Raw genomic sequence first — 18,505 nt, forward strand, 5'->3', positions numbered from 1 at the left:
CCAGCAGTGCTTGCAGAAGAGATTCCGGAGGTGGTAGGAGATGCACATCATGGCGATGAAGATGAAAAAGATGGGCGTGAACGTGGTGTAGTTGCAGACGGAAATGTCGGAGCCGATCATGACCCAGGAACTGTTGTGTACGGGAATTTTCGACTGCTGGATCGGCTGCCCTTTGCTGTTGTGGGTGGGAATATCCTGATAAATGTCCGAGTAGAGGATGCATCCATCGATGGTTTCCTTCCAGTAGTCGGTCACCACTCCGGAGCTGACGCTAACCATAATCGCCAAACAGGTCGTTAACGAATAACCCACCACGAACAATCGGTGCACAATCGAACTCAACTCTTCCGATGCCATTTTTAAAATTTTTTAATTTGAACGAGGGACGGTAATAATCACGGGGAAAAGTCGGTAATGTAAATGTCGTGAGTGAACGAACGAGATCAGCACCATGAACGAAAAAACAGGGTCCGAACTACACTCAGTTTGACTTTTGACTGTATGGAATAATAGCGGCGCACAACATTGCCGAGCTGTTTGCGTGTAGCGAAATGCGGTACCAAGCGCGTGACGTGAAAGCTCGGTCGGTTGTGCGCAGGATCGAGGGAGGGGGGAAAGAATAGGAGGGAGGTCCTATCCAATGGAGAAAGTTTAGACATCCCAAAAAAGAATAAAGTTTCATACTACCTGCTTTGGAATAAAGTTTACATTGAAGCCAGCACTGAACAGCCAACTCACGGAATTGACGGACAAGGCAACCGGTTCATTCCTTAAGGAGACCCGTTTTTTTTGTTTTTCTCATCCATCTATATGCAGCAGCCTCGGTTCAATCTGGTATTTATTAGACTCGTGATGACGGTATAGAGGAGAGAGAGAAACGGGGACGAACGGGATCACACCGGTTGTACACCGACATGTATTACTTAACTACACAAGGCAGTTGTTTCTTATATGTTTTTTCGATTTGATTTTCACTGGAAATGAAATCGCATCTCACGAGGAAAACGTCCGGTTCTTTAACATTAAATCTTCTTTTCGATGCCATCCCAATCGTCTCTGAATGGATTGAGCAGATCGAACGATGGGGCTAAGACTTCACGTGCTGTGAACCTTATGATGCAGTCGGCATACACAAGACCAGTCTCAGCGGCTCTCGTCTTATGGCTAGTCACGTTGTGCTGGATCATTCGACGGGTGTGTGTGTAACACATAGCGAACCATCACTCCGCCGATGTGGAGATTACATCAACAGCATTCCAAATGAGAGTTTGGCTGTTGGCATGCACACAAATATAATCACCAGATATTTTAACCTTTCCCTGTTTACGTACTACTCATCCGATCCGATTAGTTTGTCCATTTCTTTTTCTTCTTTTCACGGGGCTGTGGGTCCATGCACTCACGGAATTTTTTCGCACGGACGACGCGACCAGGGTTCATCCGTCCGTCCTTATTCGTCGACGGTCACCGTTCCGTTTTTGAAGGGATTCAAAAGCTGCCCGGCGTTACAACATACAGGACGTTCGTCTTGCAGCTCAGGATGTGTGTGGGGGGGATTATAATCACACCGATGTCTAAGTCGGGACGTGACAAAAATCGCGTTTCAACTAGAAACAATTCGACATTTCTTTCGCAACGGCCAGTCTAGATAAGACCTAAAAAGAAGAAGAGCATATTAATCAAGGTCAGATGAGATTAAATTCACGAGGACTAGTTAGTTTTTATTGTTCTCTGTGATGACATGTCGACAAAAAATAAAAATAAAAAATAAGAAGAAAATTACATTTACAGCCAGCAGCAGATATCATCAGTAGAGTCGAGCGAAAATTATTATTATGTATATAGAAATGACACTGATTAATTAAAATTAGAATATTATCGTGATATTTTTTCAACAAAGTCACAGACACACAAACAGCACTCGCATCGAGACCGATCCATCGTCACACCGTAGACGGTCGCACAATTGGAGGGTCGTTAAACAGGATTGTCACGCGGCAATATATTAATAATTCATTGAAAGGGGAATTCAATAAAGAAAATCAATCAAACTGTCCCATTTGTTAATCATAAAAAAAAGGCTAGCTCAAATATTTTAAGTCAACACGACCGCTGGTCTCTAAACAAAGTTCATGGCTCAATTTAGTTATAAAAGTCAATCAACACTCGTCTTTTTAAAAACAAATCCACAGTTTTCCCTTTTGTACAATTGGCTGTTGGCATCTTTAACGAAAATCGTCAAGGGAGATTAATTCATTATTCGGATTAATGTTATCAAAGTCAAAAGGCCTGGCTTTTCAGATATCGTCGGAGATGGGCAATAAAAGTGAGAACATGGACCGTTGAGGTACGACACAGCCAGTCAACACGAATCAAAAAAATAATAACTCAATCAAAAAATAAGCAGCAAAATTGGACGACGAAACGCAATTTTTTCTTGGCAGGCGAAGGCAGATGAAACACGACCAACAAGGCGATTGGGGAGTATTAATTATGAACGATGGAGTTGAATCAATATGGAGACGATCGAAATATAATGGAAACATTAGAGCAGGACGCACACATTTTGGTTTTTTGTTGAAAATAAAAACTCACTCGAAGAAAATTATTACAAAAATGAATTGAAAAGGCGATTCACAGCGGGATGCTGACCGACAAAAATAAATGAATAGCCGCCCAATTTAACTAAAGGGAGGGGGACCTCTCTTATTTAAAAAAAAATCTCTCTGTATAAAAAAGGGGTTTTGTTCGTCAATCTGTTGAGCACTAAATCATAAGCTAAAGAGGCCCCCAACACATTTGTGCTGGTATAAATTGCTGATGATTTCATTCATTTCGTTAGTCATCGTGATAGCATCCATTTTTAAACGCAGGGCACCACCACAAATGTAATCTTTTAATTGGTATAAGCTAGCCGATGATCGATGGTGATTTAAAAAAAAACTCATTAGATTTCTAAAGTACAATTCAAGTTCGACGTAACAAGTATAGAGTAGCGTCAATAATATACATGACGAGCTACTATTTACTGTCGTCTCTCAACAACAATACGCATCGCAACAACAGAAACAAAAGGTCATATCATGTGAACAATGGATAGAGGGGGAGGGGGGAAAGAATAGAAATAAAGTCAGAAGAGTTTTTGTTGTCCATTACTTCTTTTTTCAAGGAAGATTAATAACGTGGCCCTATATAAAGCCCAGTCTAAATACATACTGTACAGATGTAGAGTCCTATTGTATGTTGATTCGGCTGCATAACGGCATCTCTGGCAGACTCGAAGTAAGTTTCAAAAGTTGAAACGAGTTTATTTAAAGGGCTTCGTCCCTCTGTAAATGGCCGTTCTCCGACTTGAGCGGCTCCTGCTCGCATTCGTCCTTATCCGGTCGACTCCGTTCGAAGAAGCCCAACTGTAACATTAAAAGAAAAGATAGGGGTAATGTAGAATGATATTTAAAAAATAGAGGGGGAACTATTTTATACGGTCACAACAAGGTTTCTAAGTCTAGTCTTATCAGCCGGTTTGGGAGACTTTAAAATCGGAAACAGATATGACTGCGTGGCGCAATGGTAGCGCGTCTGACTCCAGATCAGAAGGTTGCGTGTTCGAATCACGTCGTGGTCAAGCAACTTTTTAAAATTTGTTTTTAAGTTTGCAAAAGACTAAACATTCTTTCTTTTTACCATAATTACTCGACCCAATTTTAATTTAACTTTAAATAAAGATTTTAATAAAACTAAACAAAAAGATTTTTGAAAAAAAAAAAGTTTCAAATTTTACCTTCCAAAGGACAAAGATGAGGAGCAGAAGGAGCAACACTCCGGCCACGGCTGCCAGAACAATGATCCACCAGGGAATAGCTTTAGCTTCTCGTTCCCGATCCAGTTGATCCAGCGTAGTCGTCACCGTAGCAGAACGTAGAGGAAGGTAGCCAGGATCGACACCGTACGGAAGTTCGTTGATGTCCACCACCATCTTTGATGAAATCACCAAATCCTCCCAGTCAATCTGCAATCAATCAATATTCATTCAATTAAACCGAATACAAACTTAACAATTTAATCAGAATTTTGTTTTACCTCTGAAATGGTTTGAGCCCAAATTCTGGCGCGCAATTTGAACACGACGTTGTTGTTGGAAGTGATGGGACCAGCTGAGCACTTTATTACCGTGCACTGAGTCGCTCCGCAGTTCAATTCCCTGTCCAGATCCTTCGACTGGCTTTGACGACGACTGCGAACGCGATTTTTCGTGTTCCTTCCGTGCTGGAAGTTCATCGATGCCTGGCGCCTTCTCCTCCGTCCCTGGGTCGACTGTTGGTCCAGTTCTTCATCGTAATCGTAATCCTCTTCTTCGTCAAAGATTTGGCCAGGGATCACTTGTCCGGGAGCTCCAGCTCCGCTGTTTTGGCTGGTCACGCTGGACTGGACAGTGCCGTCGGGATTGTAACGGGTTACCGTCGACGTCCGGTTCCAGGAGGAAGAAGAAGTCGAAGTTGTTTTGGGTTTCCCGTCGACAGATGTCGTTGAGGATGACGACGAGGACGAAATGGCATTGGCACCACCGCCACCACCACCGGAAGAACTGCTGGAGGAATAAGTTGTTTTGCTTGATTTACTGGCGCTACTTCCGCCGGATGATGAGCTGCCGGATGAGCTGCTGGACGAATAGGAAGATGATGATGAACTGCTACCAGACGATGCCGAAGAGGCGCTTCTTTGGCCACTGAAACTTGCGCTGGATGACGAGCTGCTGAGCCTTTCGCTTTCCAGTTTGAGAGCCAATGGATTGAACTGCTCCATCAGTTGGCAATTGGCGGGTCCGTCGACAAAGGGACGGTCCACCAGGTAGAGCAAATCTTTGCCTGAAAGCGTTTTGGTGGGCCAGAGGATGTAGACGTCAGCCTTGAGGATGTCCGACGGCCCACGATTGCCCAGCTCGTAAATGTGAAGCACTTGGGGTCCGACTTGATTTTCGTGGCTCTTGACTTGAACCGTAGAGCTGACAAATGAGGACAAGTTGAAACGAACCACTTCCGGGTCAGAAATTCTATAAGAAAACACAAAAATGAATGAATAAAAAAAGGGCAATTTAATGTCAAACTAATTCAAAACTATACCCTCTGATGGACAGATCAGTTTCGACTCGGATGGGCAGTGAAATCTCGGCTCGATTATCAAACATTTGACTGGCATCTTCCGGATTGGTGCTGTTGACTTCCAGGACGAAATCGAGAGACGATTTGGCTTTGAGTCCGGCAGCGATGGCTGCAGCAGCGTTCTCACGGGCCAGCCTGGCGCTGGGCTGAAGGACGATGGTGAAAACGGAAGTGCGGAAGGCGGCCAACGGGTTGCCGATTTCGCAGCGCAAAACCGGTTGACCCAACTCATCCGTCGAAGGCGACGAGCACAAAACGGCCGGTCCGCCTTCCTTGTCGTCGACGCGATCGACTCGAACGAATTTCACTTCTTCCGGCAGCGTCAAATAAACGGCGGCCTCGAAAGCATCTTCGGCCGCGTTCAGCACCGACACTTCAATCTCCAATTTCTTATCCGATCCGAAAATGTACTTGTCCATGTTGGCCTTGTAAGTGACCTGCATGTCCGGCACGCAAATGTTGTCCGGTCCGCAGTTCTTCTGGATGACGATGACGTCCGTTTTGGACGGCGCTTCCGCACCGAGAACGGGAGGCAAAGATCTTCTTGATCGTCCGGCTTGAACTGCTCCGCCTCTCCTGGTGTCCGTCACTTCCCTCAAACTGTAACGAACCTCAGACTCGATGGGCGTCAATTTGTCGCGGATCAACGGCCGGACGTAAACCGTGTACGTCCGGCAGGCTCGCTGGCCTTTGGCCAGTTGGTAAGTTTCGTTCAACGACGACTTGTTCTCCTCTGATAGGAAGTGCAGCCGAGGATTCTTGGGGCTTTTAGAGTCGAGGATGAGCTGGACCATCACTTCCTCACGGTTGTTGACTCCCCGTCCGCTGTACTCGAAGCAGAGCGTCAAGGGGACGCAGGCGACGGCCGTTCCGTCGAAAAGGGAACAGTTTTTGTTCTCCAGGTCGATCTGTTTCGACTCGACGTCGTAGTTGATGTCGACCGTGTTGAGGTAGACGACGGGGCGGGAGCGGAGGTAGACGATCCGGTCGGAATCGTAAGCGCCGACCAAAACGTCCGGATACTCATTGCCGTCCACGTCCATGCCGCCGGCCAGTGAGAACCCAAAGGTGCTCAATTCCGACGAGACTTCCTCGGCGTAAATGACCTGCGAGGCTTTGGTGCGGATGCCTTTGCTGGATCCGTGGTAAATGTAAACGGCTCCTCTCTCACTGGGTCCGTCGTAAGGGGCCCCGACGGCGATGTCGTTGAATCCGTCCAGGTTGATGTCGCCCAGGGCTGAAACGGCCAAGCCGAATCGAGCCTTGGAGACTTCGCCGCCGTCGAGAACGTCACTGCGACGGAACGATTGGCGGAGCCGGGCGCTCTGGTAATAAACGTGAACTCGGCCCATCTCGTATTTCCCCTCCGTGTTGGCGTAATTCGAATAGAGCGGGGCGCCGACAATCACGTCCTGGAGTCCGTCGTTGTTGACGTCCGTCACGGTCACGCAATAGCCGAAATAAGCGCCCAGTTGCTGGCCAGTGATGTTGACAATGTTGGTCAAATTCGAAGTCAACAACACGACCTAAAATGAATAAAAAATGCAAATTCAAGGGTCAATTCACTGGAAATAAAAAAATTGTTGACGATGTATTTTACCTTTCCAGTGAGATTGGCACCGCGGGGCATTCCGACGGCCACGTCTGATCGGCCGTCATCATCTAAATCGCCAACTGCAGAGGAATAGCCGAGGTAACTGTCGTCCTCGGCAGCAGATCCTTCAGTGGTGGAGAGGACGTCCAGTCGTGAGAAAAGGCCCTGGGAGAAGAGTTGACCTGGAAAATGTAATAAAGATTAATTTGCGTTTCAAATGAAATTGGTGGGGAATGTGAATTTTAAAAAGTCCTGTAAAAAGACGATCTAACACCTCAAATAACCAACCCAAAAATGATTATTTGAAAAAGATAAAATAAAGGCGGTAAAACCAACAGCGAATAGGAATCAATAAGCCAGTAATCATAATTCAAATATTGCCAGAGATAGAAAGAGAGAGAGAGATGAGAGAGAGCCAGAGGATGTGGAGAGAGAGAGACACCAGGGATGACAATTATGAGGATTATCAGGTGAGATATAATAAGCTACCATCCCAAATGTTTGCAGAATTTATAATTGAACTTCCAGATAAACTATGGTAAAATTCACATTCAAAACTGAGTAATGATTTAGTAACACTTAAAAAATATCTAAGTGGATTAATTTGGCTGCACTTCCCATCGCTACAGTAGAGAACAGGTATTTTGTCCTACTGTAGCTACTAGACCAAGCGAATAATATGTATTTAAAAAAAAACTATTAAATTGTTTGTTTTGTTTCAAGCTGAAGCGTAAATTAAGCGATTAAATGATACTGTACCGACAGATATAATTCCCTAAAAGGCGGAAGGTAAAGGGAGGAAAAAACCAGGAAAGGGAATTTCATTTGAAAATACTCACAAGTATTTCACTTAAAATGTTAAATCAACTAGTTATTGAATTTAAAAAAAGCGCACAAATAAAACATTATTAAGCGAACACCTTCCATCGCAGCCGACACCATTATTGGGGAGGATATGGACGGAATTGGGTTGGTTGGATGACCAAAAAACATTTTGGGAGGGAACGAGGGATGGATGGTTAGGGCAAACGTCAACCACAGCGAGGGTACCACCATTTTTAAAAAGAATTGTTTTAAATTAAAAAAAAGAATCCCAGCTAAAATAATGTGAAGCGCCATTATTTGTAAGGCTTTGTTGTATGTTGTTGTTGTTGTGTGTTAAAGAGTCATGTTTTTGTTTTGATGTTGTTGTTATGTTTTTGATGGTCGAGGGTGTTTTTGTTTTTTGCGGGAGTTTTGTCATTTTTGTTTTTACCTGTGACAAACGTCCGAAAGACAGGCGATCTGACGGCCGGATTTGTGGTATTGATCGAATACAGCTGACCTGTGGGGGTGGATGATATGGTGATAACACAACCGACAGTCAAGTGAGGTGATATTTATTTTTTTTTACTCTCTTTTTCTTTTTATAAGTGCACAAAACATCCAAAAGGGGTTTAATTTGAATTAAATATTTCAAGGGGGGGGGTCACAAGTCACAGCAATCTCTTCTTTTGATTCAGGAGGGGTCGGTGGGAAATTGTGGAGGAATCAAGGAGGGATGAGAGGTGGGAGGATGAACATATCAGGTGAAGTTTGTGCGTGACACATCCGGCGTCATCAAATAGGGGTGAAAAGTAGAACAACGAAATGTTTGTACAATATGTACAACAAAAGATCTAGAAAAATATTTGACTTGTACGAAAGGGGGGAAGTTGCAATTCAAACAGTCCAGAGCATTTGGCAAAGCTAAGAAGGGCTGTGGAATATTGGCATAATGATAATAAAACGTTGTCAGTTAGAAAACATGATGAGCTCTTATTAGGGGGGTCATCATCCGTGTTTGGTATTGACACAATGCAAACAGGAACCGGACATTCGCCCTAAAAATGTCTGCCTTCCGCAAAACGGTACAGGATGTATTTCAACTTAACTACTCGGATGAAAAAAGAGAGTCTCTCAAACTAAAGATAATACTTGCGCCTAAAATAATAACTGGGGGAAAGAATGTAAAACCTGTTGGATTTCTAATCAAAACTCGAAGGAAAAAAAAAAGACTCGGATGAACTTACCCTGCCAGTACCAACTGCCAACGGCGCCGATAAACACTCGAAGCCCATCCTAGGAAAACGAACGAACGAAAAAACACGATAAATAAATGGAAACATCTGTCATCGCCACGTAGAAAACGACGGCGGCCAAACGGAACAGACACATCAACATGTAGCGATGATATAAAGGACGACTTGAACCACCATTTCCCACCAGAAAAATTCTTTCAGATGCAAATGCACGAACAAACAAAAATACTTAAACTCTTGTATACAATAAGGGGGAATCAATCAAATTCTTTAGACTTCAATCGGCTTTTGTGTGTGTGGCTTGACAAACAAACGCCTTTTCTTTGGGCGGATGAAAAATAAAAAAGAAAGTTTCTTTTAAGAGACCAAACCCTAACCGGAGTCGGGAGGAGATGGATGAGATAAGCAATTTTTTCCTATTAATAATTTCTTTTTTCTTTTCTCTCGAAATATTTGTCGAAAAAGATATGGAAGTCGTCGTACCGGTGTGATAGTGGCTCCCAGTCCGGCTTGACACGAACCCTGACGATGGTATCCCCAATTGGCTACAGAAAGAAAAAAAGAAAAATGAATTTCATTTCAATTAAAGAGTGGCAAAGAAAAGAAACTCACAGGTCCTGCATGGCGAATATTCGGAGAATTCCCGAAATGATTCACGGGCAACGAAGCAAGTGCCAACTGGTTCACGGCGCTTGTAATTGTTGGAGAACCAGACGTAACGGGGAGCGCAGGCCTTTATAAGAGAAAACCAAAACATTTTGAAACTGAAATAATAACCAAAAATGAAGGATTGAATTTTCTAAACTGACCAGAACTGGTCCGTTGGGTCCGGCACTGCGGACGGTAGCGCCAAACCACTGGTCCGATTTCTGGTCGATTTGTTGTCCCGACGCGTTATTGTTTCCTGTTTTTGTTTTATTTCCAATTTCAAATTGATTAAATTCGCCACTTATTTACGCAATGATTTTTTGTTTTACCTGTGACGTCGAATGGAATCGATTGGCACTGGTCGGGAATTTCTGTGCTGCAACGGAAAACGGATCCACCTCGGGTGACGCCCGGTTGTTCCGTCTGCGCTGTCGGAGCTCCAACCAACAACCTGCAAAGAGAGATGAATCAATATTTCATTATTACTTTAAAAAGGCAAATATACGAATTGGGCGTTTCTTCTTCCGCAAGCGAATTTCAACCAGGGACACGGGAAGTTTAAACTGTCCGTTGGGAAATGACGGAAACGACAACATTTCCAAGTGCCCGACCAAGAAAATTCGATAGTCTCTAGACAACAACGTCAGTTGCATCACCTGTGACAGTCAATCAGATAGAAGAAGAGGTGCGAGAGAAACCACAGAAGTTGGACCCCCCCCCCCAAAACCACTCGAGAATATGGAAAGAAGAAGAAAAACCACTGACACTACCCTCTTCAAAACTCATTCTGACGTAAGAGCTGTCATAACATTCTTCGAGTGCATATGGCCGGAAGCTAATCCCTCACAGCGACTGTGTGAAGTTGCTTGTGTGTGTGGGAGCTCTGCGGTCAGGGGTGGAGGAATAATATAATACCGAAAAGTCGAATTGATGAGCTAATAACTTTGACGCCCAGTCGTTTTCTTTTGGAAATAAATTTAGACGAGCAAATGACGTCCGACTCGTCGTGTCCCTATTTGGACGGCGGGGTCCCATTCATTTCACATCAGCCATTTTCGTGATTACCAGCAGCAGCAGCAGCGTGCGAGCTCTTTGGTGTGTTATATTTATAGCCTCGTTCAGAACTAGAGCCCTCCCAATTAAGGTCCCAAACGCAATCCTTTACTGGGCCAACTCCCTTTTTTTCTGACTGCAAGACCTTGTTATACTGTACGTCCAGTGTCGATCACAATCGCAGACGAAACTCAACTGTCAATACACTGGGCAAGAAAAGAGCTGAGAAATGGCCAGGCATTGTTATACGCTGCCATCGTTAAAAACCAGAATTTTGAATTCTATTGTTCTTATTTCCCGTTCAGATTGTGGCATCTTGACTGCCATCTGCCGAGGATCGAATTGAGACGTGCCGGTCGCATCAACAGGCTAATCATTTGGATAGAGGCCCCAAAAAAAGAGAAAACAAAAGGACTTCAAACTCGTCTAATAAGAAAAAAAAGGAGAAGCGGTCCGGCTATTTATGCCGGCCAACAGTCAAAATATATGGCAATATACGATCAATAATTCGACCGCTGTGTGTGTACATTTTTTCCCGGAGAGAACTCTGTCGGAATTGCTCCGGACTAACGAGAGACACACACACATCCATAGATGGCGGCGACGGAAGACAACCAAATTTGAATAAACGAAAAATCATTGGGGGGTCTACAAGTTTTTACAGAGGATTGCCTTTAACCGTGTACCATGTTATAACAAAATTCACAGATAAGGCCTTATAGCAATGGCCCCAGACGGGTGGATTCAAATAAAATTCATATAGTTGTGTAAGCAGAGACACATAGTCGTGAGTCGGACATGAAAGAGCCGCCAGCACGACGTGTACAGTTCAATCGAGTCTCTCCTATCAGAAAGAAAGCGGCTAATGTAAACAAGTCTTCCATGTATAATATCTCGACGAGTCCAATATCAACGTCCCTAATGTCAACTTTTTTTGAATGATGTCTTACCAGTTTCTCTCTAAACTAATAAGAAGGAATGTCGTTTGCTTTATTTCCCCCGTATGGAGTGGAATAACGCAGTGTCAAAAACCCCCCAAAAATTCAAACTGAAACAAGGTCTACAACTCTACAAACAACTTTTGGGGTTGATCAAGAAGTCAATCGAGTCTCAGCACAGGTGTTTCGGTGTGCCAAGTTGGAGAGGCTCGTGCAACCAAAGTGACGTGAACAGGAAAGACTCGACGATGATATCTTCAAACTAACAAGGAATTCAGAGGGACGTGATCCAACGAGATGGAAGAAAAGAGTCCAAAGTGTTGATAGAAAACAAACGGGGAATTGATTGTAAATCAGTGCGGCCAATCGAATCTGCCCCCAATCAAAAAGGGTACAGCAGCTGGAATACAACGCCCCTTTTGATGTTGTACATCAGTTTCTTCTCTCTTGACACTTTTGTAGAGGAGGGTGGAAGAAGAACAAGAGTCTCGTTATATCTGACTAGCCGATCGGAAGGAGATCTCCACCTATAGCCCCCAAGGAACTGAACATTAACAAAACACCGGGGGAGAGATTTCTTGGAAACAAATTTTTCCCGTTTTTTTTTTCGTGATCGAAATCTCCTGAGCGTGTGCCGTTGGAGTGCGGAAGGCACTCACAAGTCGTCCCAGTGAAATAAATTTGACGTCCAAGGAATTTTTCCATTTCCACATTTTGTTTCTTCTAAAAATTGCGGACCATTTCCAAGCGCCACAGGTCCGAGTGACGTGTACAACATTTGCATAATCATGTCGGAACATCATCTGGTCTCAAATGGACGACAGAAAGTTGGAAAAATTCCGACACGACACGCGTCATCCAAGACAACACGGACGATAAAAAAAACCTCGACATTTTGAATTTATAATTTTGGTTTTGTGTTGTTTCCTTTATCGTTTTTGATATAATAACAAGGACGGGGCCAATCTCTGATGTGAAAGAGAGACATAACCACCGAATAAGGCAAGATGAAATCTTTTTTCTCCATACGTGTGCAGTAACCTCCATCATATCGATGTTGCAGTTATCTTTTATATATGGAGAATAATATCCTTTTAAAAAAGAAGAGTGAGTCTGGGCGTGGTATGTGGGGGCTATCTGCTTTCACGACGTGATTATACCGGAGCAACATGGCCATACGGCACACAGGCACGTACTTCGTGAACAACAACAACAAAAGAAAGAAAGAAAAAGAAAAAAAAAACAAGTCTATAACGGGACAAAGAAAAGTGAGAGAGATGAATGAATAGGGAAATGCTGGCGGTGATGAATCACCGCAGCTCTGACGTGAGTGAAAAAAAAGCTTGGAAAATAAATGAGGTTTTTTGTAAAATAACTGGCGATATGCCCGCCCAAACTGAAATGTGCAACTAAAGGGGGTTTCACCTGCTATTCTTTTGGCTTGTGTATAACTCTCGACTTTGATATAAGAAAAAAATCGAGCCGGTCTGGATGAATTCCCACGTTCGTCTTGATCTGTCCGTCCCATTCCAATTTTCCACATCCACATCACGTCTAATAATAATAATAAGAATAGCTAGAAAAATGGGGTCTCATCATCAACCATTTCCCGAAAGAAAGAAGAAAACCACACGAAAAAGAGGAGCCGAACTCATTAGAAGCAGATGATGATCATAGGAAAGCCAAGGAAGTGGGTGCGAGACGAGAGAAAATAACCAAATAAACAAAACGGCGGCGCCGGCTCGGCCAAGTCGTTTGTCGCGCTCCGCCTCCATCGCCTTTTTTTCCCACACACACAATTTTTATTCTTTAGTCTTTTTAAAGTTGGAATCGACCACGCCAAAGAGAGACCCGTGTTCAAAGTGTCAAAATGACGTCAATTGTTTTTTATTATCCCACCACCAAGAAATTGGGTGAGAAGAAAGAGATGACAATGCCGTGATGCATCACAACAGTCGTGAGATAATAACATATCATCTACTGAATCAAATCCCCCAAGTGTGCCGACTCATCTCTTTTCTTCACAGACTCTCTCGTGATTCAGCCGAAATTTTTCTAGTAGTTTTCCAACATTTCCTTTGAATCTCTAGGGACAATAGACGCGGACAATGGACGGGCAATTTTGCGGATATTTACGACGGGAGAGATTAGCGGATTGTGCAATGATTGTCACAGTGTTTGATCGTTTGGCTTTCGTGAACAATCACAGGGATGGGACCGAAATCATTCACGCGGGACTCGTTTCACGGCCGATTCATCTTTTTTAACTTTGTGGTTGCATTCTTTTTAGCTACCGCATCATCTCGTTTGATTCTTCTTCCTGTTTCTTAACTTGCTTTCAGTCGAGCGATTACCTTTTTACGGTCGTTTTTATCATTTGTAAAATGACATTGTGCGCGTATTGGATTTCTCCCGAGCCGCTAACCGGTTCTCTTCTCACGTGTGAATAAACTATTAATGAGTTAATATTTCGTTGATTAGTTTAGGGGAGATTTTTCTGAAAAATTATCAAAGTCATCAGTTGAAATTGTTTTATTTTTCTGTCAGTTTATTCACGCCCTTGCCGTTCAAACTGTCGGGTCTTGGTAAAAGTTTCGATCGAGTTGTCCTTTTTAAGTCATTGTTTTCCTTGTCTGATGGCCCAGCCCCGGGCCACACCTTTTTTCCCGAGAAAGGAACGCAGAGACGGGGCTGTGCGCGTGATGAGAAATGAAATCGAACGCTTAGACACAATGTGCGGGACCGAGGGACAACGCCCCGCTGGGCTGATGTGTGCGTGCATTTTCTCATCAATTGACGGTGAACATTCACGTTGGCGTTTTTTGGCCGTCGCCGGAAAAACCAAACGAGTCAGCTCCCATGCAAATTTCCATCCAGTCAGTCCGTCCCGTGTGCTGCGCATAATCAACTCGAAAAAGATTTCCCCGAAATCCCGACACTTGTCATAATTCCTATGCTAAATAACTCCACCATATTGTGTGTGTAACCCCAAAAAGTCAATGTAACAAAAAACGGGAGATAATCCACGGGCGACAATGTACGCGGGAATAACCAGTTTCTCTTAAATTCAACTTCAATAGACTCTAGTCGCAATTACAAATGCCTAACCTTTGAGTGTGTGTGGAACAGTAGCAACACCTGCTGATAGTGTAGGGGTGAAGAAGTGGAGGGAAATTTAAATGAACTCTCAACCGCGCTGTGCATTAGTCGTATGACTCGTATCTATCCCACAGAGTTTTTAATGTTAGAAACCAGGGACGCAGTGGGAAAATGGGGGTTTGTAAAAAAGGAAAAGGGTTTTTCCTATAGGTTTTTAAATAGATAACAGAGTTGATGGGGTTAATGTGTGAGAAAGGGTTTTTCTCATATCGCCTTAGTATTAATGTATTCAGAGAAAATACTAACATTTCCATGAGAAATATTTTATTTTTTCTTAAATTGAAAAAAACTGGGGAAATGATTGCCGAACATGTAGTAAAAACAACAACATTGGTTTCCATCCATTTGGGAACTGGACTTGAATAAATAATAAGTCAAAAAGGAGAGAGAGAATGTTTCTTATCGGTGGTCCGCCGTCCCCATAGGAAAAACGGATAGACCCAATACCCTCACGTCTTTTTCTTGTATCTCGTCTGAATATCTCTAGCTCCGTCTTTCACAAGTTTTTCCCTTTTGGTGGGTCTACCCGTTATAATACCACACAGACCTTTTGCTCTTTTCTTGTAGTCACTCGAGCGCGGCACACAAACAAAATAACAAACCCAATGAAATATCGCTTCTCCGTTTCATCCCTTTTCTTTCCCTTATTTATATTTTGATTCGTTTCGTTTGAACATTCTTTTAACAATAAGAAAATATGGCTGAAATCAATTTGAAAAAAGGGAAATATAATAGACCACCCGGGCTCAAGTCGAAAAAAAATTCCTTTTTTGCTCAGCCGAACTGTTATCACTAAACCCAATTCTTGAATGAATGTCGAAATTCTGTATTTTATCGTTTCATCGCTCGCAAGTCGATCGATATACGATTTCCCGTCAGACGACAAAAGTTAAGAAAGGAATTTTTCAATTAGCGCAAACGTCGCCTGGAAGTTGGTTTTTAATGACGACGAAACAATTTGAAAATTGGAAATGACATTCGTTTTGAATATTTTACTAATGGCAATTCTTTCGACAGAGTAGATTTAACAAGTCGCATACCACATCACCGAGTCGCATTCAATTTTTCTGGAAACAAACGGCAAAATGTCTGAAAAATATTTCGATGGAAATCTTCAATTTTTTGGGCCGGCGAAACAACCGAAAAGGGAATTATAACAACGCCGGACATTGGAGAAACCAAATAATTTCAGACACAGTCGCGGGCGGTGGTGTCGTATTGGTTTGTTATTTCTAAATGGTCAGGGGCTCTGATGCTGTGCCGGTGCCCACATGTCATCCCTCTCTCTGGCCAGTGACATTTGCGCCCTGCCCAGTCACCAGATTTTCGGATGGTCCTAGGGGTCATTTTTCGTCGTCGCCCTTAATAGTTGCTGGCCCCTTATTCTTTTGGTAGAGTGACCCTCCGGATGAGGAGACGTGTGCAATATATTTCAAGATGGGCAACAAACATCTGGACGTGTTGGGAGAAATGCAGATGAGAAACGGACAGCGCCCATCTCTAAAGAAAAGAAAACATTTTTTTTTTCTAGGGGAGGGTTCGTTTTCATTTGCATCTGACCGTCGTTATTTTTCATTTTCGGCCAAGAAAGGTCGTATAATTTAATTTGAAACTGCTGACTGAATTGGAAATGTACAAGCTCGGCCTGGCTTAAGTTGAGTGCAAACACGTTAAGACTAGCTGCCAGTTTAACTGCACAGTTCGTGTTTTGACTGGCCGAGACGGCGTCGGGTCTTGTCAAGTTCTCAAAAATATAGACCTATAAAACCTAGCGACTGCAGCCTCTAATAGCTGTTGAGGAACTGGGGGGAAGAAAACAATAACTATTTCAACAAGCGACAAGACGGGATGCTAAATATATCGGGCGCAAACGCACCCTTTGAAAATCAAATTGAATCGAACCGAAAGATGTGAAATACGTAAGACTGGAATAGAACGAGCGGCACGTGTAAAAAGTTTCCTCGATAACGCCCCACAAAACTCACGCGACAAAAGAAGAAGAAGAACAAAGTTCAAAAAAATGTCCCGATGCGACATGTCATCACAGCAAAGTTTTCTTGTTGTTGTTTTGGGGCCGCCTGGGAATTCAATCACCGCCCCCACAACTTTTTCCCTTCATATTTCCGATTTCTTTACCCGAAACAACAAAAAATGTCTCGTTTCCTCTCGGTGCAGCATTCCGTGCAGCTCAACTGCGTGAGAGGGGGGGGGGGAAACGGAGGAGGAGGAAGCTGTTAAAAGAAGAAAAACACGAAGCAGCCGAGAAAGAAAAAAAGAAAGAGGCGTTATACATCTCTACACTTTTTTTCTTCTTTACTTTGGCCTCGTCTCAAAGTGCAGCTGCAACAAGAAAAAAGATTTCGAACGGGCGGCTGAAAAAGTTATTTATAAAACGCCAGTGGAACAAGAAGGAGCCGGAATGGCCGGAGTTGAATGAGAGATAGCTGCTGTTGCACACACACACGACTGTGGCAAGAGAGGCTGTTTGCTCATTCTTCATCTCGTCAGATTTCACACTCACTTTTAGGTCAATTCGAGAAATTGCGTTCAGAAAGTTCGATTCGACCATTTACGGAATTATTTTGATTCGTTATGGGTGGGCGACAACACGTTTTTTCCTTCTCTATCAAATTGCCGTTCGTTCAAAAGTTGAACCGGTCACGGCCTATCGAGAACTGGACGTGTACCGTTACCACTTGGAAATGTTTTCACCACCTGGATGACGTCATAATTTTGTGCTAAATGAAAAATTGGGCTTACCAGTTGAGTCCTCGATCCTTGTGGAGGTCGACACTGAATCCGAAATAGGATCCGCTGGGTCCCCGATGCGTCAAGGCGCTGGGGATGTCCACGTTGAACGCCAATACTTCAACCGCCAATAAAAGCGATAAAACCATCAATGGCGTCGTCATCTTTCTTATATATTCCTAGGGCTGCGGGATGAACACGAATGACGTCACTCGAATTGTGTGCCAATTTCCTTCAAGTGGATCGAGAAAAGTTCTTTTCTGGCGTGGAGCTTCAAAGTAAAAGGGACGAAGCCGAGAACAGGACCATATTAGGCAGGAACGATCTGCTCCCAAGCAACAACAACAACCTACACACACACACACTCCACCCAACAGCAGCAGCAGTCACCAAATTTGTTGTTTTTGGTGGGGGGTTTCGTGTGCAGAGTTTTCTTCTTTAACAAAAGAAGAAGTTGATGTCACAAGGACAACAAAAACACACGCACACACACACTGAACACGTTGGGAATGGCCGGCCCACTTGAGTTGGTAATCCTTTTTTCACACGTGGCACAATTTTTAATCAAAATTTCTTTTTAATTAAAAAAATTATCCAATTGGATAATTTTCTGCCAATGTTAAATAAAGTCAATTTAAAATTTAAAGAAATTTATTTTTGCCAATTGAAATGATTAAGGCGAGAGAAAAGTTGCGACCCGACAACGACGGCGGTTGCAACTGAACTGAGAACCTTTTTTATCTGCTACTAGCGCCACCCAGCAGACCACAGTCGTTTTTGTTCTATTCGGACGCTCTCAGCTGTTTTTTTGGTCAGCATGCCTCGCAGCGCTTTGGTGGAGGCGGAGTCTGGTGGTGTTCCATGTGGAATATACGGCTGGAACATTTGAATTCACGACTCGAGAGACTTTTTGTTTAGTTGTAACACGAAAAAAAAAAGAGAAACGGGCGAACGTGAAGAGACGAAGGAGAATGAAAGAAAACCTTGGAGAATAATAAAATAAAAAAAAAAAATAACTCGTAAGGAAAGATATCCTCAGGGCCCGCATCTCTTTCTCTCTTAAACCATCGCCTTATTCGGCTGCCCGAGGAAAAAAGGTCCTCAATGTTGCATTTTTTTTTTCTTTTAAATTAAATAAATAAAAAA

General features: G+C 43.3%; 1 protein-coding gene and 1 non-coding gene across 3 annotated transcripts; one reads left to right on the top strand and one right to left on the bottom strand.

Moving 5' to 3' along the window:
- Positions 1-1,700: 1,700 nt before the first annotated feature.
- On the bottom strand, positions 1,701-18,306 carry LOC124314627 (integrin alpha-PS2-like). 2 transcript variants are annotated; one of them, XM_046779857.1, is made up of 12 exons: positions 17,372-18,306; positions 9,791-9,912; positions 9,623-9,717; positions 9,426-9,546; positions 9,297-9,358; positions 8,805-8,853; positions 8,009-8,077; positions 6,760-6,935; positions 5,121-6,685; positions 4,081-5,050; positions 3,782-4,009; positions 1,701-3,410 (listed from the first exon to the last, which is right to left on the bottom strand). In XM_046779857.1, exons 1-12 carry the CDS (start codon positions 17,521-17,523, stop codon positions 3,312-3,314), a joined length of 3,708 nt encoding a protein of 1,235 aa, XP_046635813.1. In that variant the 5' UTR covers positions 17,524-18,306; the 3' UTR covers positions 1,701-3,311. The 2 variants fall into 2 exon arrangements, with proteins under 2 accessions (XP_046635813.1, XP_046635814.1); XM_046779858.1 differs by lacking the exon at positions 8,009-8,077 and having other exon boundaries at positions 17,372-18,298.
- Trnaw-cca lies at positions 3,554-3,625 on the top strand. The gene has a single exon. It is a non-coding gene; the product is annotated as a tRNA-Trp (tRNA).
- Positions 18,307-18,505: the final 199 nt, after the last annotated feature.

The sequence above is a fragment of the Daphnia pulicaria genome, chromosome 10 (genome assembly GCF_021234035.1).
Source record: "Daphnia pulicaria isolate SC F1-1A chromosome 10, SC_F0-13Bv2, whole genome shotgun sequence".
NCBI classification, from domain to species: domain Eukaryota; kingdom Metazoa; phylum Arthropoda; class Branchiopoda; order Diplostraca; family Daphniidae; genus Daphnia; species Daphnia pulicaria.

What these genes read in the sequence shown, in the direction of transcription:
- LOC124314627 (XM_046779857.1), bottom strand. Translation starts at nt 17,523, where the DNA reads ATGACGACGCCATTGATGGTTTTATCGCTTTTATTGGCGGTTGAAGTA. An exon ending in TGGCAGTTGGTACTGGCAGG is followed by an intron (nt 8,078 to 8,804) that starts GTAAGTTCATCC and finishes CCACCCCCACAG; the next exon opens with GTCAGCTGTATTCGATCAAT. An exon ending in GTGCCAATCTCACTGGAAAG is followed by an intron (nt 6,686 to 6,759) that starts GTAAAATACATC and finishes TATTCATTTTAG; the next exon opens with GTCGTGTTGTTGACTTCGAA.